The 24573-nt window shown below is 42.0% G+C and overlaps 1 protein-coding gene across 8 annotated transcripts in view; it reads right to left on the reverse strand.

Moving 5' to 3' along the window:
- The window catches only part of WDR27 (WD repeat domain 27), a 212773-nt gene that overhangs the window by 117601 nt on the left and 70599 nt on the right, over positions 1–24573 (reverse strand). For all 8 annotated transcript variants that reach the window (XM_075924675.2, XM_075924672.2, XM_075924676.2 and 5 more), the window contains exons 20-22: positions 16702–16799; positions 15469–15590; positions 211–308 (exon numbers count right to left, since the gene is read on the reverse strand). In XM_075924675.2, the coding sequence (XP_075780790.2) occupies positions 211–308; positions 15469–15590; positions 16702–16799 (318 nt within the window). The remainder of the gene's footprint in view (positions 1–210; positions 309–15468; positions 15591–16701; positions 16800–24573) is intronic.

Here is a 24573-nt window from a genome sequence, read left to right on the forward strand (position 1 = left end):
GTTATCAAGAAAAAAAGAACTACTTTAGAGTTTACTGTAGTTACTGCTGGTTAGCCATTTTCTTCATACAATAGTTACCATTAGCCACATGTGTTCAAAGCATAGTACAGATATTATCTAATTATACCTCACTTATTTAAGAAAATATGAAGACTCCAAATAAGGATAATATCTGACTTTTTAGTTCCATTGCAAATAATCTGGCCTTACCTCAGTGTTCTCAAATCCCAGAGTTTGATGCCATCACCAATGGCTGCGGTCATGAAAAGATTGTAAGCTTCAAGTGGCTGAGTGCTAAAAGCTGATCCCTGTAACATCAGAATTTTTTTTTCAGGTGGCAGCATCTCAGATTTTAAAGATTTTATGCATTCAGTTAAATATATTGAGCTGAAATCTAAAAATTTGGGCTTTGCAATACCAGCAGAGTAGTTTGCACAGATTTCATGGACTTCCCAAGACTATGCCATACTCCATGCCCTTCAAGTTCTTCAGACCATTAAATTTCAAGACCACCTCTCTCAAAGTCTTTTCTGTAATGTAACCCTCTCCTTAACTTTGGAACAGTTTGCAGTAGTCTTCAGAGAAACAGGTTGCAGCCTGACCAACATAATAAGGCAACAAGAACAGGAAAAAACAGCTACTCCAATTGGAAGGAACTGATAAACTGAGCAAAAGAACTTAACAAATAAGTCAAGGTAACACTTGGGATTTCTTAGCAATAGCTCATGCTAAAAATTTTGGAACACCCCACTGTGCGTGTATTCGTCAGAAAACCCCTCTTGATGCTCTAACTACCTTGCTAAGAATTATGGACTATATTATCAGCATACTAGCTGCTAATAGCGAGAACAGGAAAGTTTTCACATTTCACACTGCCTTATGGAGAGGTTTACACTGTATTTTCCACAAAGATTTTATACATACATAACCATAAAACTCCCTCCTCCCTGCCCCCTTTCACAAGGAATTATCATTCTGCCCTTGGGTTGAATATTTTACATTCTGTCTCAGTAGGCTTGCCAGATGGTTTCAACAAAAATACCGGACACACTTGACATTATATCACAATCTACATTATATCTTATTTAGAAAATACCGGACATTTATATTTTCTCAATTTGTTTCCCAAACAAAAAGCTCAAATACTGGACTGTCCGGTTCAAAACCAGACACCTGGCAACCCTATGTCTCAGAGAAACACTCTAGATGGGTCAGTTATACAAAGGTGGCATATGTTAGGAGATGATAACTTTCTCCGACAAGGTATAATCCACATTAGAGTACAGCAGCCATAAAATGACTATTTTTATATAAGAACAAAATAAGCAAAGGATATCTTAGCAACTTTCAACTCAGTTATGGTGTTTCTTTTGGGTTATAAATAGAAGAAAAATAAAATGACGGGAGTAACCACCTTTACAGAATTAAAACAGGGATGGGCCAATACCAAACAATGGATCAAATTCAGCCCTGCCATAATTTAGCATCTTTTCCATTGTCTTCAACAGAAGTTACTCTCATTTGTATTTGGCTTCATGTATTTAAATAATTAAATCCAATCTAACTCCTCTCATTTGTAAAACATACACATTGATAAACTTTTTTTTTTTTGCTAGCTACAAATCTTCTGTTACCAGGGAACTAAAAATAAACAAATCTCCCCCACCCCATTTAAGTTCTTGAATTGGCTACACACAACAGAAACCTCATCGTCATTTCCAGCAATCGGTGTTTAGCTGCCAGGAATCTACTGTTCTTCACAAGACCTAGCGTACAACTGGGAAATACTCCAATATTTAGTCAGTGGATACTAAGCACTGCCATAAAAGGGACCTCCAAACAGGGTTATTATAACTCAACTCTAGAAATATAAAATGAATCCCCCAAATGGTAAGGTTAAATGGGGCATGCAGCATTCACTTAATAGACTGTAATATCCTCCCCACCTTCTCTTCTTGTACCACTCTCTTTAAACTGAGGATCCCCATCTCCTGCTTCATAGGATGCTCTAACATGCATGATACTGCTGATTTCACTACTTCACAGAAGTCAGCTGGAGTATGAAGCCAACAATTCTGGCTTCGATGTTGTATTATTCCTTGTCTCCAATCTGCAGTATGCACAAAACACATGTGCTTTTCTTAACTCACAACTGGAAACAGGAAAATCTAATTCCTCCCTGTCCCATAATCCTATCCTTAAATCTTCACTTTTCGTCCATTTCTGTACACATTGAAAAATCTCCCACCTGAGTTCCAAAGGTCTTTTTAGCATCATATCTCTTGTGCTTCAGTCTCATTTCTTCCTATTCTCTAGACCATTCACCGAATTCATTGAACTGCACTAATATTAATTCTGTCCTCTTTCCATTTCTGAACCTGGGCAATTGATTTTAACTCCAAGCTCTTCTCCCTGTCCATAATTAGGGCAAACACATAAGATCTGCTTTTTTTCCATTGCCTTATATCTTATGTAGTCATTAGGCAATGTATTACACCCAAGTTGAACTTACTTTACACAAGTGTAAATGAATTTACAGTGTACAAGATAGTGGAAAAATCAGACAAGCCCATTTCTAACCTATTTTAAAACTGCTGTTTTCTCTATGGATTGTTAGCACCACCTCCTTTAAATTTAACTCCCATCTTTCTTAAACTTTTCTCTCTCCTCAAATATTCTGATGTCCCTGACACAAAACTATGAAGTTCAGCCACTTGCCTAAGTGCTTTCATGGATGATACTATTGCTGATTAAAATCCTGCATATGCTGCTTATAATGGAAACGATAAGTCTGTGTGAAGCAGTCTCTAAAAGACACCATACAAAAATAGTTTTGCATTGCATTTTTAAAAGGAAACACTAAATTCAGAGCCTGTGTCTAATCAAGAATACTATCTTGCCTACCCATAACAAGTTCTCTATCAAAATATATTGCTTCCATGAATTGACACTCTTAGATCTGCACAGAAGAGTGCACATGTCCAACAAGAAAGTTCTATCGGCGTAATTCATGAAGAAGCAGCAGTTACATTTTGGGTGTGTCTACACAGCAAAGTTATTTCGGAATAAAGGTCATTATTCTGAAATAACTATGCAAGTGTCTATACAGCAATTCCTTTATTTCAAAACAATTTCAAAATAATGGAAAGCTTATTCCCACTTCTGTAAACCTGATTCTACGAAGAATAATGCCTATTCCGAAGCAGGTATTTTGAAATAAGGCATGTGTAGATGCTCCACTTCTGCTATTTCGAAATAGCCCCTCACCAGGCCCATTCTAAGGGTATGTCTTAGTTCGAACTAGGGTGGTAATGTAGGCAACCGGAGTTGCAAATGAAGCCCAGGATTTGAATTTCCCGGGCTTCATTTGCATATTGCCGGGCGCCGCCATTTTTAAATGTCCGCTAGTGCGGACTCCGTGCCCCGCGGCTACACGCGGCACAGACTAGGTGGTTCGGATTAGGCTTGCTAAAGATCCGCGTCTAGACTGGCGCTTTTTTCCGGCAAAGCTCGGAGCCGGAAAAAAGCGGCAGCCATATTTATGCAAATGAAGCGGGAGGAATTTAAATCCCCGCTTCATTTGCAATTGTGATGTGTCTAATTTGCATCCCTTTTCCGTAAAAGGGATGCAGTCTAGACACAGCCCTTCAGAATAACTATTCCAGAATAGCTTATTCTAAAAATAACTGTGCAGTCTAGATGTAGCCTTTGTGATTAAAGGGACTTTTTAACCTAAACAATAATTTATTATTATTTTTCCATACAATTAATTTAGTAAGAGGGGTTTTTTTAAACAACAGAATTTGATTGCATATTATATTATAACAAATGAAAATCCTAGCTGAATAGGATTTAGAAGGTTTTTCCGACAAAAGACTGTAGTCTAGACCTAGCCTAAGAGTAAGGCCAAAAATGGGAAACAGAGATAAATAAATGCTTTATTTGCATGCTGAAATGCACATTGGAAATCATGTCTCCTCATTCATGCTAACATTTCACATGCATGCACAACTTCCTAATCCTCTGCTCAGGAGTGTAAGGACACACAAAAAGCATGAATGTTCCTTCTAGATGTAGAGGACTAATACTATGCCCTGATCCAATCAATACCCAATAACTTCAATCGGTATTTGAAGCAGGCCACTAGTGCTTAATTTAGAAGGTTGCTAATAAACAGAGTAGTGAAGTTCTGAAATAAACTTGTAAATAGAAGCAATGGTGACAAATAACCTAACTAGTTTTAAGACAGAGTTTGATAAATCTATGAATAGGATTATATTATGGGGTTGCAAACTCTAAAAATTACAGGCTGTCCATCCTTACACATTTTTTATGTTTATTTTCAGTTTTGAAACGTCTGTTCATCACCTCTTGCTCTACCACACAGCCACAATGCACAGTCTACTATATATTTGAGAGTGTGCACCTGTCTGTCTGTCCATCCATCTGTGAATCTGTTTGTTCAAGATCTCCTTCTAAACGGTAAGAGCTAGGACCACCAAATTTGGTATGCAGCTTCCTCTTATCATAATTTAAAGCATGGTCAGGGTTTGATTGTGCCAAAACAATGGGATGTGCATGGAATGTGATTGTTTCTCATCAAATGGAAAGGGAGGGGGAGCAAGCACAAGGACAGTTATAACCCAGACTGACCAGGAGGGACAGCATGCACTCGAATACTGGGAAGAAGCTACTGGCTGAGCTGCGTGGCCTCCACCACCCCGACCCAGCCATGGGGAGCAGCTGCCGTGACTCCCAACTCCTCTCCTGAGCCTCCCCATACCTTCCAACCCCTACCCGGATTCCTGCATCCCTGCCTCTTGCCCTAAGCCCCCCATCCTCTACTGACTCCTGTATCTCCCAGCCCCTGCCCTGAGCCCTCCCCCCACCTACCCACACACACACATTCCTACACACTCCACTCCCCCAAACCTCTGTCCGGAAGCAAAGTCAAGTACATCTTCTAATATGATATACATGCAGAATATTTTATCTTCATTTCTGGTATTCTACAAAGTGCTGTACACGTTCATTTTACCTTGTACAATGATTTTATTCAACAAGGCAAGCAAACTAGTTCAGAATAACCTTTACCATATTTTTCAAATACTGACTTCCCTGTAAATTCTATTGTTTTAGCTGCCTTTTTCTTGTTACACTTAAATACCCATTTCAGAGAATGTGTTCCATATTGTTTGGCATAACCATTATCTCTACATTCCGATTTTCACATAATAGAAACTCTCCATTTAATTTATGATTTTTCAAAAGAATTAAGATATAGTGAATTTGCTGAACCTTTCAAGACTAACTTTTGGAGTGCAGGATAAATTATTCTGAAATATTATATGAATAAAGTTGGCAAGAAAGGTACTACATTACATAAGAATGTCCATACTGGGTCAGACCAAAGGTCCATCCATCCCAGTACGCCGTCTGCTGACAGTGGCCAATACTAGGTGCCCCAGAGGGAGTGAATCAAACAGGCAATGATCAAGTGATCTCTCTCCTGCCATCCATCTCCACCCTCTGACAAACAGAGGCTAGGGACACCATTCCTTACCCATACTGGCTAATAGCCATTTATGGACTTAACCTCCATTAATTTATCTAGCTCTCTTTTAAACCCTGTTATAGTCCTAGCCTTCACAACCTCCTCAGGCAAGGAGTTCCACAGATTGACTATGCGGTGTGTGAAAAAGAACTTCCTTTTATTTGTTTTAAACCTGCTGCCCATTAGTTTCATTTGGTGGCCCCTAGTTCTTATATTATGGGAACAAGTAAATAACTTTTCCTTATTCACTTTCTCCACACCACTCATGATTTTATATACCTCTGTCATATCCCCCTTTAGTCTCCTCTTTCCCAAGCTGGAAAGTCCCAGTCTCTTTAATCTCTCCTCATATGGGACCCGTTCCAAATCCCTAATCATTTTAGCTGCCCTTCTCTGAAACTTTTCTAATGCCAGTATATCTTTTTTGAGATGAGGAGACCACATCTGTATGCAGTATTCCAGATGTGGGCTACCATGGATTTATATAAGGGCAATAAGATATTCTCCATCTTACTCTCTATCCCTTTTTTAATGATTCCTAACATCCTGTTTGCTTTTTTGACTGCCGCTGCACACTGTGTGGACGTCTTCACAGAGAACTATCCACGATGACTCCAAGATCTCTTTCCTGATTAGTTGTAGTTAATTAGCCCCCATCATACTATATGTATAGTTGGGGTTATTTTTTCCCAATGTGCATTACTTTACATTTATCCACATTACATTTCATTTCCCATTTTGTTGCCCAGTCACTTAGTTTGGTGAGATCTTTTTGAAGTTCTTCACAGTCTGCTTTGGTCTTAACTACCTTGAGCAGTTTAGTATCATCTGCAAACTTTCCCACCTCACTGTTTACCCCTTTCTCCATTACAGTATCTGTTACCAATTTAAGCATGATTCTTGCTTTCTGTGCTGATAGCCAAATTGTCCTAATAATCTCCCTCCTCTACAATTGTAATCTTCTCCACCAAGGTCTTCTTACATGCTAAACTGACTCCACTCCAGTCTATCCATACTATTGTTGCTAAAGTCTGGCCCCAAATAGGACACAGATCTGAAGGATCCTTATCTTGTTCATGACATTTCACTCCATTCAATATACATGGACACTACCCAACCAGCATACTCAGAATGCAATCCTGAGGAATGATAAGTGCCCTAAAAACGCATAGAAGTTGATGTCTCTCAGAAGGCACCTCAGCATCTTACAGAATAATCCAAAATGTTATGTAAGTATGAGATACACAAGCACAAAGGATGCTAGGAAGAGATGGGATCTACCTAACAAAGAGAGGGAAGAGTATTTTCTCAGGCAGGCTTGCAAACCTAGTGAGGAGGGCTTTAAACTAGATTTGGGGGGCAACAGACACCTAAGCCATGAAGGAAGTGGGATACTGGGAAGAAACACAAGGAGAAAGGTGCAACAGAGAAGGACCCTGATTCATTCAGAGAAGATAGGGCTATGAGCTAGTTACCTAAGGTGTCTGTACATGAATGCAAGAAGCCTGGGAAACAAACAGGAAGAATTAAAAGTCCTAGCACAGTCAAAGAACTATGATTTGACTGGAATAATGGAGACGTGGTGGGGTGACTCAGATGGTTGGAGCACTGTCATGAAAGGGCATAAACTGTTCAGGAAGGACAGGAAGGGGAAAAAAGCAGAAGGGTTGCATTATATGTAAGAGAGCAGTATAATTGTTCAGAACTCCATTATAAAGAAGGAGAAAAGCCCATTGAGAGTCTTGGGTTAAGTTTAGAGGTGGGAGCAATGGGTAATTGTCAGGGTCGGTGTCTGCTGTAGACCACCAGAACAGATGGATGAGGTAGATGAGGCTTTCTTCAGACAATTAACAGAAGCTTCCAGATCACAGGCCCAGGTTCTCATAGGGGGGAGTTTAATCACCCTGACATCTGTTGGGAGACCAATACAGAAGTACATAGACAATCCAAGACGTTTTTGGAGAATTTCTGAGATAACTTCCTGGTAGAAGTGCTGAAGGAACCAACCAGGGGCCATGCACAGCTTGACATGCTGCTCACAAACAGGGAAGAATTAGTAGGGGAAGTAGATGTGGGTGGCAATCTGGAAAGCAGTGACCATGAGATGGTTGATTTCAGGATCCTGACCAAAGGAAGAAAGGAGAACAACAAAATACAGATACTGGGCTTCAGGAAAGCAGACTCCCTCAGGGAACTGATGGGCAGGAACCCTTCAGATGCTAACATGAAGGGAAAAGGAATCCAGGAGAACTGCCAGTATTTTAAAGAAGCCTTACTGAAAGCACAGGAACAAACTATCCCGATGTACAGTAAGAAAAGCAAATGTGGTAGGTGACCAGCTTGGCTTAACAGTGAAACCTCTGGTGAGTTTAAACACAAAAAGAAAGATTACAAGAAGTGGAAACTTGGACAGATGACTAGGGAGGAGTATAAATATATTGCTCGAGCGTGCAGCAGTATAATCAGAAGGCCAAAGTGAAATTGGAATTGTAGCTAGCAAAGTATGTGAAAGATAACAAGAAAGGTTCCTATTGGCATATTAGTAATAAGGGTGGTCAGGGAAGGAGTGGGATCCTTACTGGGGCTATGTCTACATTACGGGGCTTTATCAGAAAAAGGTACTCAAATTGTGCTCTGCAATTTGCGTACCTTTTTCTGATAGGTTTTTACAAAAGAGGCTTTTCTGAAATTTGGCCCATCTACACTGGGCCAAATTTCAGAAAAAAAAACCTCTTTCGGAAGCGCACTTCTTCCTTGTGGGAGGAGGAAGACAGGGCTTCTGAAAGAGCATGTCTGCTCCACAGCAAAAAAAAGCGGAAGAGCAGATGCATCTCCTGGACTCTGCAGTGTTTTTCTGGGACATATCCTGGAAAAAACCCAAAGTCGAAGACATAGCGTGAATGAGGGAGGTAACCTAGTGACAGATGATGTGGGAAAAGCTGAAGTACTCAGTGCTTTTTTTGCCTCTGTCTTCACAGACAAGGTCAGCTCCCAGACTACTGTGCTGGGCAACCCAATTTGGGAGAGAGGTGGGCAGCCCCCGATGGAGAAACAACAGGTTAAGAACTATTTAGAAAAGTTGGACATGCACAAGTCCATGGGGCTGAATCTAACGCATACGAGGATGCTGAGGGAGTTGGGCTGATGTGATTGCAGAGCCATTCGCCATTATCTTTGAATACCTGTGGCGATCAGGGGAGGTCCCTGACGATTGGAAAAAGGCAAATGTAATTCACATCTTTTAAAAAGGGAAGGGCAATCCAGGGAACTACAGACCACTCAGCCTCACCTCAGCCTCCAGAAAAATCATGGAGAGGATCCTCAAGGAATCTATTCTGAAGCACTTGAAAGAGAGGAAAGTGATCAGGAACAGTCAACATGAATTCATCAAGGGTAACTCATGTCTGACCAACCTATTTGCCTCATATGATGAGGTAACTCTTTCTACGGATATGGGGAAGGTGGTGGACTTGATATATTGTGACTTTAGCAAACCTTTTGATACCGTCTCCAACAGTATTCTTGCCTGCAAGTTAAGGAAATATGGCTTGGATAAATGGACAGTAAGGTGGATAGAAAGCTGGCTAGATTGTCGGGTTCAATGGGTAGCGATCAATGGATCAATGTCTGGTTGGTGGTCAGTGTCAAGCAAAATGCCCCAGGGCTTGGTTCTGGGTCCAGTTTTGTTCAACATCTTTATTAATTACCTGGACAAGGGGATAGATTGCACCCCAGCAAGTCTGCAGATGACATTAAGCTAGGGGGGGAAAGGTAGATACACTGGAGGGTAGGGATAAGGTCTAGAATGACCTGGACAAATTGGAGGATTAAGCCAAAATAAATTTGATGAGGTTCAACAAGGAGACGTGCAGAGTCCTGCATTTGGGATGGAAGAATCCCAAGCATTGTTACAGGCTGGGGACTGACCAGCTAGGTAGCAGATTGGCAGAAAAAGAACTGGGGAGTACAGAAGATGAGAAGCTGGATACAAATCAACAGTGTGCCCTTGTAGCCATTTTAGGATGCATTAGGAATTGCACTGCCAGCAGATCTAGGTGATTATTCCCCTATATTCCGCACTAGTGAGGCCACATCTGGAGTACTGCATCCAATTCTGGGGCCTCCATTATAGAAAGAATGTAGACACATTGGAGAAAGTCCAGTGGAGGGCAACAAACATGATTAGAGGGCTGGGGCTCAGGAATTTGTGCTTTCTTAGTCTACAGAAGTGAAGAGTGAGGGGGGATTAGATAGCAGTCTTTAACTGCCTGAAGGGAGGTTCCAAAGAGGATGGAGAGAAGCTGTTCTCAATGATGACAGATGACAGAATGAGGAGCAATGGTCTCAAGTTGCATTGGAGGAGGTTTAAGTTGGATATTAGGAAAAACTATTTCACTAGGAGGGTGGTGAAGTACTGGAATGGGTTACCTAGGGAGGTGATGGAATCTCCATTCCTAGAGGCTTTTAAGTCCCGGTTTGACAAAGCCCTTGCTGGGATGATTTAGATGGGGTCAGTACTGCTTTGGAAGGGGGTTGAACTCAGTGACCTCCAGAGGTCTCTTCCAACTTTATGATTCTATTATTCTAGATACTTTAAATAGAAATTACTATAATGCTGCTGTATAAGGAGGGAAACAGTATTAAATTTCCACATTAATTCTGATGTCTCCTAAATTACTCTTCACCGTATTTAAAATTCCAGTCATCTGAAGAAGTGGGCTGTGCCCACGAAAGCTCATGATACCATCTACATGTTTTGTTAGTCTATAAAGTGCTACCAGACCATTTGTTGTTTTTTAAGTTTACTCTTTATAGAGCATCAACATCTTTTAATGCAGTTGGAAATCTATAGATCAGACATGCAAAATTTTATTTTCCCATTCCTCCTATCAGAGTAATTTTTAAAGTATTTGTTTTTTTCCCAAGAGTGATTAGTTTGGAAAGGAGGAGGGTTCAAAAAATAAAAAACCTAGTGCTTAGGTGTTTCATTTTTGAGTAAAGTACATGTCCAGGATATAAACTATCTCCTTGGTTTGAATTATTTCAAAGACAGTACACGTCTTTCCATGTGGGAGCATTTGTTTGTAAGAGCCATGTTTATCCTCATGACTATGATGGACAATAACCTGCACAGATACAAAGTCCTATGGAGGGGTTCTTTTAACTACACTTACTCATGGGAATTCCATGGTACTGAACTCATAAAGAATTCATGTCCCCTGAAGATTTCTTTGCTTCCCCGCAGAAAAAGTATTTCTCGTAGAGACACAAAGGGAAGCTACAAGAGCAATCACATGTCCCTCCCCAGCAGAACTCTCTGAAGTGATGGAATAAACAAACCCTTCACTTGGACCAAGTCTCTCAACAGTTGTAATAGTAAGAATGAATACAGCACTTTTCATCAGTACTACTCAAAAAGCTTCACAAAGGAAGTCAGTGTAATTATCCTAATTTTAGAGATGGGGAAATAAACACATGGAGAGATGAAGCAACTTGTCCAAGATCACCCAGAAAGCTAGTAACAGAGCCAGCAATAGAAACCAGATGTCTTAAGTCCCAGTGCAGTAGTCTATCCACTAAACCACACTGTACTCCTGATGAATAGGTAAAAGAGTTATTTGAACCTGCAATATGACCCTTATGAGGTAGTCAAACCATGATATTTCTAACTGCTACTTTTGTTTTCCCTACTTACAGGCAAGGAGCTTCAGAGAACAGCTGCTGGGTAAGTCCTATTGCTCTCTGCCCTATTGCCCTCTGGGTGTCAGCTCTCATTTCCTATAAACTCATAACAGAGTGGGCCCCCTCCATCATATGCAGTATTACTAGACATACCTGACAATCTTTTGAGAGAGAAAAGAAGATTAATATGATTTCTCAGCAATTTTCAGGCAGAAAGGAGCATGAGTAATCAGTTTACTTAGACAAAAACCTGTAATTCACTTCACCGAAGTCAGACACTATTTCTGAGTTAGATAATTTTAATGTAGTCAGCTATGACCTAAGGGCTATGTAGATCAAACTCTGAATAACTGCTCATCTTCAATTGATTAACACTATAAGAATAATATGGTACAGGTAACTAAAAATAAATAAGCAAACATGAACATGGGAGAAAGCACACAACCAAAAAATTTTCTTTTGTGAGTTTCTGGTCCCTACTATTATTCTAAGTGCAGGATTGTTCTCTTATAGGAACTTTTCCCTAACATATACATCAATAATGAAATAGTTGACTTCATTACCTTTTTTTCCACTGAGTTGTTTAGTTTTATGTATTAATGTATTTTATGCAACTGAAAAATGGTTTAGAAGCTTAATTTACATTTTTCCATAAAACAAGCTCAGTTTTCCTTGCTATACCACAGTCTGCCTTTGTGCCTCTAATTTTTCTCCCAAATGAGTACTTGTCCTTAGCTTTAAAATGTTCTCTGTTGAAGTAACCTGAAGTAACTTAGCTGACAGGGCAAAAAGAGAAGCCAGAAAAAGTCTAAGCATGTATATGTTACAAATAATACTAAAGGAGTTTAGCACAGTTCAAGAGTTTTACCAGACCACATCTCCATATAATCACAAAAAGTTATGTGAAAGTAGCACCGAGGAACTGTTTTAAACCCACAGAAGCAAAGACATTCAGAAATGAGGATGAAAAACCATCTTTAACCTACCCTAATGTGCTAAGCATTGTAGAATGTATGGTATATAAGCTAACCCATCATTAAATTCAACCTTCAAATAATAGGGAGGACTATGCATGAGTTTTCTTTAATTCAGTTACTTAGGTGGATTCAATAAGACCTCATGATATTGATAAAATTAAAAACAAACCATAATTAGCTGATTCTCAGTAAAACTAAGTTTACTTATGAGTCCAGTTTTCATATATTCGGGGACTGTTGACTTAAGTAATCAGTTTTCTATCACGTCTAACTACATATTTTGTATTGTTCTGTAGATCCATCTGTAAGATTCAGATTCTCCTTAAGACTTTGGCTGCTGTCTTCAAGCACTAACACCATGATCAAAAGCACTATAAATAGATCTTGGATACTTACTTAAATTCAGTAATTTAGGGTCAAAATCATTCCCTTCTGGGGAATCTCCCTTCACAGCAAACGATACTCTGAAAGTTCCATCTATTTCTAAAAAATCATCCAATAAGGAATGTGGGCAGTGTTACTTTGCAATCCCACAACTGACCTATATTCCATGGACAGATCCTGCAAATCTGAGGGCTGGTAAAGAGCTGAAAAGGGTGGGATGCATCTTTTCATATTAAGCCATATGCTCAACTCTTTGCCTCTAATAGCATTTAAATGGGGGGTTGCCTTCAAAGAACTGAATCCATGAGATTTTTTTTTTGCTGACTCTCCCCAGCAAATTTGCAAGGTAATGATGATCCAACGTATCACAGTCATGCCACACTTAAGCACAACCCCTATTTAGTGAAATCCTACTAAATTGTAGACCCCAGTTAATATGAATGAATCTTGCTGATTTGAAGCATCTCCATAATAATCTATCAATATTGTATATGAACCTGGTTAAGGGGATAAAGGGTCAAAGCCTGGGAACAAAGAAGAACTACAGCAAGGTTAAAAAGGATCTTCTCTCAAGAAAGGCAATAGTAGAATGAAACAAAAGACCTTAACAGACATGTCTGAAGGAGCTAAGTCAGCCTTGGTCATGAGCAGGGAATGTTAAGACTTTAGATAAGAAAGTTATGCATACAGATTCTTCGTCTTTTTAATTTTTTTCTCAAAAGTTTGTTTCACCTGCAAAATAAACAGTAATTTGTTTGTAAGAAGGCTGTTTTGTCGTTGTACATCAAACTGGCCAGAGACTCATAAAGGGAACATCTTTAGGTGGCAAAACTCAGTCTGACTTTCCAGGTAAGCATAGATGACCCACAGGGTATTATAGCCCCAGGTCTAGGAGAGGGAAAATTCTGAAAATGTAACCCCAAGGGAAAAAAAACAAGAGTCATAAGACTTGAGGGGGGTGTACTTGGATCTCTAAAGGAACTGAGGTGCAGCTAGCCTCGTGATCATGACAGGGGACTTCAAAGTTTAAAGAATGATGCTATTTAGCAGACAAATTTAACTGTGTGTTACAGCATTGGGGAACTTTCATTGTGATTTACATTACTTGAATTCTCCCGGTAGCAAACATATGAGAGGATAATTTAGTCCTATGTCATTGTTTCAAATACTACAAAACAGAAAAACTGTAAACTGTAAAACCGGATTATGAACTATCCATGAAAATTAATTTAAAACTGGTAATTTATTGGATGCAAAAAAACCAGAATCCCCCAAAAAGCCTTTAGCACTGAAACAAACAGCTGAGTTTATTGAAAACAAATCTGACTGTTCACGGAGAAGTTTCAGATCAAGATAAGTTTTTATATTCTACTATATATTTAAGAGAGTTTGTCTGTTCAAGAACTCCTCCTAAATGGTAAGAGCTAGGACCACTCAATTCAGTAAACAGCTTCTTCTTATCATAACTTAAACCAAGGTAAGGGTTTGCCTGTGCCAGAAAAATGAGATGCACCTAGAATGGGAAAGACTTCTCATAAAACCATAAAGAGAAAGAATCACCAGGCAGGTGAAAAGAATCATCACCCAAATCCAAGACAGCTGCAGCCGTGTGCCTCCCATCTTCCAGGTGATGTTTAGGGAGGGCAGTGGGGCTGAAGCTCCCTCCCCCTCCAGATTTGTATGGGGACATTATTGGTTGTTCCCTTTCATCAAGGAGAGAGGGGGAAGTGCACAATTTACTGCATTCCTCATTGTGACTGGGGAGCACAGGGGGCAGATGAGCTGTGAACTTTGCTCTTGCTCCCTGACAAGGACAGGAAGGGGGAAAGCAAGCAGCCCGGATACGAATCTCAGGGGGAAAGGGGCTTCAGCTTCCCTACCCTCGCCCCACACACACACACACACACACACACACACACAGTCTCCTGCCCAGAGACCTTCCTTACACCCTCCCCCCAATACTGATTCCTGCACACACCCCCACACATCCTCCTCACACACACACACTCCTAGACCCTTGCCCTGAGCCCTTCCTTAAGGACCTAAGCAATGCCAGGTAAATACGCTAGTTGTGTTATAAGTAACAGAAGAAAACTGGAGAAGTTGTGATTGTAAAATAATTATTGACATACTATTTTCCACTGTGGTAACTATATTTGAGCTGTAATGATCCTAAAACCAAGGCACACAAGAGGAATTCTTGAAAAATGTTTAACTCATAATATTGACAAACACCAAACACCAATTAGGCATGGCAGAGAAGATGTAATAAAATATTAACTCATGGAATTGAAAGAGTGCTATATTAAGTTCAAATTATCTTTGCTTTATTAAATCACTCTTTTCATGAAGAAAACTAAATAAACACAGTATTAAAATATTATTCACAACTTTGCCCACCCCTGGTTTTGGTTATTTGACAGAATATTCAAAAAGTAATTAATAATAATACGAACTGCAGATTAGTACAGAAAGGCTCAGAGCAGCGATTAAGCCCTTTGATCTTATTGTACACTAAATACAGCTCACAGGAGAGAGGACAAGTTTCTTAAATTGTCAACTAATCTTTCCTGAATGCTCCTTATTCACTGTGGGTACGTCTACACTTGCTCCCTTGTTCGAGCTAGGGATGCAAATGTAGGCGACTGAAATTGCTAATGAAGTGGGGATTTAAATATCCCGCATTTCATTAGCCTGATCTCATTTTTTGACGGGTAACGTTAGTTTGAACCAAGGGGTTCAATATTTAAATCACCACTTAATTAGCAATTTTGGTTGCCTACACCAGCATTCCTAGCTCGAACTTGGGAACAAATGTAGACATACCCTGTTTGTGTTAATAGTTTTTTAAAATATCAGTAAAATACCTACCTTATTTTGACAGATCTGGTGGACCGATCTAGAATGAGCATCTGGTATCACTGCTGCACTGCAGCCTGCATTGAGGTCAAAAACTTCTAATGCTCGGTTGCTACCAGCTGTCAGTATAATATCTATAACCTCGGCAAGTTAAGTTCAAACATTATAAATAGATCTGATGGGGACAAGAGCAAAAAAATTACTTATGTTTTAATAACTTCTAGTTTATAAATAACTTGATACATAAATGTATATTAAATTTCTACATGCAGAATACCTATACCGATCAAAAACAGGTACATATACACACTTAAATTGAAACAAATTCCTTAACTATCTCAACAGTGAGATTTTATATAGCTAATAGGCTAAAGAATGTCAGCAGCATGCAAGAAAATTGATTTTTTGAATGCAATATTACACTTGGGTGGAATAGGATTATTTACTTGCCGCTTTGCCAAGCATAAAATGGCCATCCCAAATTCATGTTAATATAATCTATTTAGATTCAAGTTTCAGGGGGTAGCCAAGTTAGTCTGTATAGGATAAACTTAAAAAACAAATGTTCTGGTAGCACTTTATAGACTAACAAAACATGTAAATGGTATCAGGAAGAAGTGAGCTGTGCCCACGAAAGCTCATGATACTATCTACATGTTTTGTTAGTCTATAAAGTGCTACCAGAACATTTGTTGTTTTATAATCTATATAATACATCACCATCTATGCATATGTAATAGGATAGCATTTTGTAATTACATATTTTAAAAATATCAAATTAATTCTCTCAGTAGCTCAGTGAGGTAGTGAAGTACTATTATCACCACTTTATATATAGGAAAGCTGAGGCAGAATGGTGAAGTAATTTAACTAAGGTAAGTGCCAGAAATCAGATTTGTAAGTATTCCTAAATCCACATAAATTAAGAGCAATTAACCAGTGAAATTATTTACTGAGGGTCATGGTGGATTCTCCTTCACTGGCAATATTCAAAGCAAGATTGGATGTTTTTCTAAAACATTTGCTCTAAGAATTATTTTGGAGAAGTTCTATGTTACACAGGATATCAGATTAGATTATCACAACAGTCCCTGATTGCCTTAGAATCTATAACGCTATTATGATACAATTCTTTCATAAAAACATACAAACTAAAAATCTGCTAGCTATAGAGTTCATGCCAGCTATTGAATTTGAATATTTTCATGTCATTGAGCCTAAAATTCTGTACAGTATCCAGGATACAAGAGTAGAAATCATTTATTGCTGAAAGGCTGGTAATCTCCACTGTAGAAGCCATGGGGAATTTCTGTACTGATTTGCAAATGCTCTTCTGTTTGTATCTGCAAAAGATAAGACATTAATGTTGCTATTTGGCAAAAAGTGCTATAATTTGTGGCCAAAAGTAAACTTATAATGAAAACATCCTGAAACCAAGATTCCCTTTTTATTACCAGACATACAGCCATAGTCATACAAAGGTTCATATCTGTTGACAGTTAAAAAAACAATTTAATTGGAAGACTCAGGGAAAAATGTATACACGTAATGCAGGCATGAGTACTTTTTGTTCTAATGTCTTGCAATATTTCATCAACTTAAAATCAAAAGAATTCAGCCTTCATCCAAAAGGCATTAGAGGAAATCTTCCCATTATAATGATTATAAAAGTAGAAATACACCATATATGGGACTGTATTTCACATGCTGTATATGAGATATGGAAAAAAGAGAGAAATGAATGAGGAAAAAACAAATCCTACCTTATTTGATCCCTGGCATGGGACTAGACAACAGTTTCTATACTACTGGATGAATGGAACTGCTGCCGAAACTGGACATCTTTGTCCTGGCTCGGGTTGTATTTGAATACATTGAGATCTCATCCAGTTTTCTTAAAAACCTTTCAGAATGTGTGATCTGAAATGTATTTAAGAAAACTGGTTGAGAATTCAATGTATCCACATACAAATTGGGCAAGAACAAAGATTTCCAGTTTTGGAATCAGGGACTTCATTTGCTCTGCCAAGGTTCAGGTGCTCACAGGTGAACTCAGTACTCCAAGAGACAGAGTGGGAAACACTGAATAAACAAATCTCATTAGCTAAATCTGGAGAAACAGACACAAATATTTTCCTTTCCAACATACATGCATGAACATTAGAGAAAGGATTTGTTCCAAATCCCACTGAAGTCAATAGGAGTCTTTCCATGAACTCCAATGGGAATTGGACCAGGCTCTAAGAGTACAGTTCTCTTTATTCACCTAATATTCCTAGAGCAGGGTAAGAAATCATTAAAAGGAAAGGAAAAATATTGGTTTCAGCATCACAAGTGAGCAGGGAAAATTAAATAAATCCAACTAGGAGAACCTTACTACCACTCTGCCCACTTTGTGTTGGATCAGTCACAGAAGTGTAAAGGACCCTAAAAAGCACTGGTTGAAATTAGGGGTAGAGTCTCCTATCAGAGGCACTGTGTAAGAATGCCAGAAGGCTGACTTCCAAGGACTTCACCATAAGCACACAACACTGCAGTCCATAAGGCAACATGGGATGCTATCTTAATTTAAACTGACCCCCAGGACTGTCTAAATTATGTCACCATGATCCTCCACAGCTTGCGAGCAGCTCAGGCTTAGGTTGATGCAAATATGTCTTGACTTAAAGCCACTTTACTGCCATCTTCCACTCCAGACTACACTAGAAACATTAGGGGCTGGTCTACATAGAAAGGTTAAAGTAAGGAGCTGACCTATCTTAAATCCCCAACCACATAGAGAGAGGCTGACAGGAGCAAATGCTCCCATCAGCTTCCCTTACTCCTTGCGAGGATACGAGGATTGGTGCTAACAGGGCACCCTTTGAGTTCGATGTAGTAGGTCTATACCGCACCTGCTAAACTGAACTCCGGAAGATCGACCGCAGCAGCGTTGCTCTTCTGTGGAGTGTAGACATGCCCAAGTTGACCAATGTTAGGTTGACTTACAGCCACCGCAGTAATTACTGAGGAGGTGAACGTCCATACTACTTTCCTTGGGTTAGTGGTGTGTGTTTTCACCATGAGTGTTTCCACCAACCTAAATGGGGCAGTGTGAGGAACTGTAAGCCCAGTCTCATAGCTCTGCTGTCAGCTTCTTGACAGGAGTCTGGATGACCCACAGGCTCCCGGCAGGTTGTCCTCCCTCTACACTTCCCATTTCCTGCTGGGAGTGTGGTCCAATTGCCTAGGATTCTCATCTTGACTCCGAGCTGGGAGCAGGGTCCATTCTTGTCTAAGCTCCCACCTGAGAGTAGGGTCCAACCATCCAGATCTCCAGAGGACTGGGGAGCAGATAAGAAAGCCAGGCATGTAGAGCCTGTCAATTTCACAGCTCCCTGCCATGAAACTGACATGACAGCCAATAGCCAATGTAAAGAATGCAGTGTCTATACAGACACTGTGTTGCCCTAACTACACCAACATAACTCTTACGCCTATTGTGATAGTGAACTTATTATGTTGGTGTAGTAGGGCTCTTATATCAGTCGGAGCAAGGCTTCAGTGTGGACACTGACATAGTTAGGTTGACATAAACTGTCTTACATAGACCTAACTATGTAGTATAGATTAGTGGCTCTCAACCTTTTGAGACTGCTGTATCCCTTTCAGTAGTCTGATTTGTCTAATATACCTCCAAGTGTCACCACACTTAAAAACTAATTGCTTACATAAGCAAACAAAAATACAAAAACGTGACACATCATGCTTACTGAAAAATTGCTGACTTTCTGATTTTTACCATATAATTATAAATCAATTGGAATACAAATATTGTATTCACATTTCAATGTATAATATATGCAGCAGTTTATTTCAGGTTTTAGTCCAAAATATAAAATTAATTACAGTACAAGCTTTGTTATCCAGTACTTTAATATCCAGAAATCTCTGTTATCGACCATCTGTCATAGATGGCAATTCCTCCTTCAGTTAAGCAGAAAAATTCTGATAGCCAGCCAGCATAATTTTTAGACATTAAAAGTTCGTAAAGTTTGTAGTAAAGCACTAAAGTTTGTTCATGTCATGCATGAGCAGTGAATAAGAAGAGAATCTCTGCAACAGATAGGCATTAAAAGGATTTAAAGACAAAGACGTGATTTGACTTAAACCTGATTATTGAAGTTGGGAGGGGGGAATGGCTTCACACAAAATGAAAACCCAATTAGGGGTTCAGACCACACACCATCATCATATATATTGCAACCTTTCAGGACAATGAATACATTTTACTATGTCCCATGGAAAATCATCTGAAAACAGCAATCCTATTATATGTTTCCAGATGATCTTTGAGTCTGGTAACAACAGCAGTAATCTAAAACGGAAAGGGGTGCAAACTGATTTCTTATTTCCAGCAAACCTTAGAATTTATCATAATTGCAAATTAATATTCTTCTAAACTGTGGAAGAGTCTGAGTGATACTTAGGGTATGTCTAGACTACAGGGTTTTGTCGACAGAAGTTTTGTCGACAGATTCTGTCGACAAAACTTCTGTCGACAAAGCGCGTCTAGACTACATCAAGCCATAGACAAAACTATTTGCTTTGTCGACAGAGAGCGTCCAGACTGCAGGGTGCTCTGTCGAAAGAAGAAAGTACCCGGAACTGCTTTGCCAGGTCACAGGGGCAGCATGTACTTCCTTGTTCTGATGCCTGCAGTTTGCAGAGACGCATGCTAAAAGGGCCACCCCCCCCCCCCGACTAGCCATTGCTCTGCTGCTGTAGCTGCCTAGAGGGATAGCAAAGGTTCTGCAGTGCCTGTTTGGAGTGCCCTGCTTCCTGGCACAGCACAGCAGTGTGGGGGTTTTTTTTTGAAGGTTTTTCCTAACCTTTGTTTACCATGGAGCGAGAGCTTCCCCTGGCCAGGCGCTGGCCCCACTCCACAGTGCTTAAAATGCTGCTGCAACTGCATGAGACTATCATGCTGTTAATGCCTGGTCCGGAACCTGAGCCCAGACTGGAGCCCCTCCTTCAGGATGCAGCAGCACTGTTCCTGCCTCTGAACTTTTTCCCGGACAGGTGGTGATGGAGGATGGAAACAAGAATGGACTGGTGGGACCGGCTCGTAATGGAGCAGTGGGATGATCAGGCTTGGCTCCAAAACTTCAGGATGCGGAAGTCCACCTTCCTGGAGCTTTGCAACTGGCTTGCCCCCACCCTGCAACGACAGGACACCCACCTGCGCCCTGCCATCCCGCTGGAGAAGAGGGTAGCTATTGCCCTCTGGAAGCTGGCCACTCCTGATAGCTACCGGTCAGTGGGACAGCAGTTTGGTGTGGGGAGATCTACTGTAGGTGCTGTGTTGATGGAGGTAAGTCCCTTGGGGACGGGGGAGGGCAGTCCGTAAGGAGACTGTAACCGAAAAAGGGTGGGTGGGGGGCAATGAAGGGGAGGTGGTGGAGGGCTCCTGTGTCTTACACCATGAAACTACTGGGAGCAATCACTGGGGGGGGGGGGATTCTGGGTTCTTGGGGGGACCAAATGGTCGCCAAAGGACTTGGGCAACCCCTCTGACTTCATAATCTGTGTGTGTTTGTATGTGTCTATTTTTGCAGGGCCATCAACTCAGAGCTGCTGAATCGGATTGTCCGCCTCGGAGACCTAGACACGATTATGGATGGTTTTGCAGGGCTGGGATTCCCAAACTGCGGAGGAGTGCTCGATGGAAAGCACATTCCCATCCGTGCACCACCCCATCAAGCCGCCCGGTATATCAACAGAAAAGGGTACTTTTCCATTGTGCTGCAGGCCCTGGTTGACCACTGTGGACTATTTATGTGTGTGGGGTGTGTGGGTGGGGTGCTCAGGCCGGGCACGTGATGCTCGGATCTTCCGCAATTCACACCTGTACGAAAGGCTGCAGACAGGAACCTTCTTCCCCCAGCGAACCTCTGCTATCGGGGACGTAGAGATGCCGGTCTGCATTGTGGCCGATGCGGCGTACCCCCTCATGCCCTGGCTTATGAAGCCATACACAGGGCATCTGACCCCGAGCAAGGAAGTGTTTAATGCGCACCTGACACGCGCCCGTTTACAGGTGGAATGTGCATTTGGCCGGTTGAAGGGAAGGTTTAGGTGTCTGCTAACTCGCCTTGACATGGGGGAACACAATATCCCAGAGGTGGTGGCAGCATTTTGCATCCTCCACAACCTGGTGGAGAGCAAAGGGGAGGCCTTCCTCCCAGGTTGGGGGCCAATGGCTGAAGTGGAGGGCAGACGGTTTGCGCAGCCTCGGACAGCTGCTGTGCGCCAAGCCCATCAGGCGGGGGTTCGCATCTGGGAGGCTCTGCATGAGCGCTTCTCAGCTGGAGCCCTATGACTCCCCAAGGTATCCCCAATGGGGTCTGTGGGCCTTCCCCCCCCCATCCCAAAACCTTCCCTCCCACAATCCCTTCCTGCATCAGCCTCTGAACAGTTAAGGCGCACACACCATGTTAAACTTGAAAAATATGTTTATCAAGGAGTAACATTAGAATGTAGATCTGTTATAAAAAATAGAATTGTTTAACAACTGTGAAAAATAAACTTTTTTTAACTATTAACTTGTGTTTATAACTATGGTAGGAGGGGGGATTTCAACCTGGAGAGAGGGAGGGAGGGAGGGAGGGAGGGAGGGCAGACAACGTAAGGGTAATGGCGGCCTCGCCTGGGCTCTAGCAGGGGGGGGAGGGGCAGGGCTGGAGGAGTGGCAGGGTCTGAGGGAGAGGAAGGGGTGGCAGGGGCTGAGGGAGAAGAAGGGAGTCAGAGGGGGTTGAGAGGGAGGACGGGGGGGTCAGAGGGGGCTGGAGCTGGATGGGCAGGAGGAGTCCCCAGGGGGAGAGGACCTGGCACAGCCAGGGGCTCCCGGACAGTGGCACACATACTGCTCCACTCTGGGAGGAAGTCCTGCAGCAGGCAAGTATGCCACCGAGCCGCCTCCCTCGCTCTTTCAGCCATGGTCTCTTGCATTTTGGCCATGGTCCCCTCAATTTTCTCCATGGCCTCCACATGCCTCCTCAGGTCGTTGTAGGTCCTCCAATGCCTGCGGGTGCTGTGGGTCTGGGTGGGTGGTGGCACAGGAGTTGCTCGGCAGACAGCAGCAGTAGGTCCAGCTGTGGAGAAGAAGAGGGAGAACCGATCAGTGTTAGCAATTCACACACAAGTCCATACAACAAGGGATGGGAATGTTGTTACTGGTAGGCCACGTTTGGCCTTGCCAGCTGCCTCGGCTGCACAGGGGACCCGTTGTGGCTAGGACAATGTCCACCTCCACCCCCTAGATCCTCCCGCCCTCCACTGTGGCCATCCAGGCCAGATCAGTGTGCAGCCACAGTAGGACAGGGGCCTGCTGTACCTTGGGTCTCCCATGCCCCCCACCCACATACCCACCACCTGCCCGCCTGCTTGTACATGCACAGAGAGATGCAAGCTGTCCAGGAGGGAGGACCAAGATGTGAACACTGCTCTGCGTCCTCTCTGCTCCCACCTCCCCTGTGCTGCGTCTGTGACCCTGCCTGCACTCACCTGAAGTTCCTTCTCCAGCGTCAGAGGATGCCTGCGAGGCTTCCTGCATCTCTGGGACAGGCTGCAGAGTCAGGGTGTCCTCCGTCTGCTCCTCCTCCTCCTCCTCCTCCTCCACATCTTCCCTGGGGACCTCCTGCCGGCTCTGCTGCACTGGTGTGTGCAACCCTGTCTGCTCGAGCATTGGTGCAGACATAGGTTCCTGGCCTCCCAGGATGCAGTCCAGTTCTTGATAGTAGGTGCAGTGCACTGGGGCTGCACCTGAAGCTGAGCTCTGCTCTCGGGCCTTCATGTATCCCTGGCGAAGTTCCTTCACTTTGGCCCGGACCTGTTGGTGTGTCCTTGGGTGATGCCCTTTATCGGCCAGCCCGAGCCATGCGGCCATAGATGCTGGCGTTTCTGCGCCGGGTGTGCAGGGCCTGGACTGCTTCCTTCTCCCCCCACAGTTCAAGCAGGGTCAGGACCTCTGTCCCTGACCAGGCTGGGGCTCTCTTTTTGTCGCCTGTGGGCACCAGGGTTGGCTCCCTCAAAGGTTCTTGGGGGCCTCGCGGCGCTGGAGCTGCACACATGGCCACGTGCAGGTGACGCTGGGAGAGCTCTGGGCTGACAGGCTCTCACAGTGGCCAGCTTCCTGCCACAATGCCTGCCAGGGATGTCTGTGCCTTTAAAACATGGCTACAGACAGGACCAAGAAGAGGTTTTTCCTGAAGAAGGACTGTCCAGCAGGGGGCTTGCTTGGAGGACTTTTTCTGTCGACAAAAGAAACCCCCGCGTCCAGACTGCCCTTTTTGTCGACAGAACTCTGTTGACAAAGACGTTATGCCTCGTAAAATGAGGTTTACCAGCGTCGACAAAACTGCTGAGTTCTGTCGACGTTATGTTGACAGAACTCAGTGGTAGTGTAGACGCTGGTATAGTTTTATCATCAAAAGTCCACTTTTGTCGACAAAACCCTGTAGTCTAGACACACCCTTAATAATACCACAGGATAATTCATCCTAAAAAGAGCAAAAGGAAATGTAAGGAACAAGTTTTGAGCATTTAGAGGGGATAGTTGTTTACAATGAATATGCTAAAACTCATCTTATGAGTAACATATTTCTGTCCAGCTCTCACTCTACCCAAGAGAGAAGAGGAAGCAGCCATGTTTTAGGAGTTAAAGGATAAAGCTCACAAAAACCAGGTTATTCTCAGTGTCAATGAGACTTAAATCATGGCATCTTTAAAACCATGATTCAACAAAGCACTTTAAATTGATGTATTTGAAAAGCATATTTAAAACTTGTATTTACTTATACTATTTTAAGTGAAAATAACTAACCTGTTGAACATAAATTCTTCTAACATAACTGAACTCAACATTTTGTTAGTTATCAGCATTTTAAAGACTTTTCTTAGCTTAAAACGCTTAGCATGGAATTCTACGTATTCATGTACAACACACCCTGGTACATCTTGTTTACTGAATTGGTCCCAGAATAAGAGACACAAGGTTGGTGAGATAATATCTTTTATTGGATGAACGTCTGTTAAGTTTATGAAGCTCAAAAGTTTTTCTCCTCTACCAACAGAAGT

The sequence above is a fragment of the Pelodiscus sinensis genome, chromosome 3 (assembly GCF_052426305.1).
Source record: "Pelodiscus sinensis isolate ZL-2025 chromosome 3, ASM5242630v1, whole genome shotgun sequence".
NCBI lineage: Eukaryota > Metazoa > Chordata > Testudines > Trionychidae > Pelodiscus > Pelodiscus sinensis.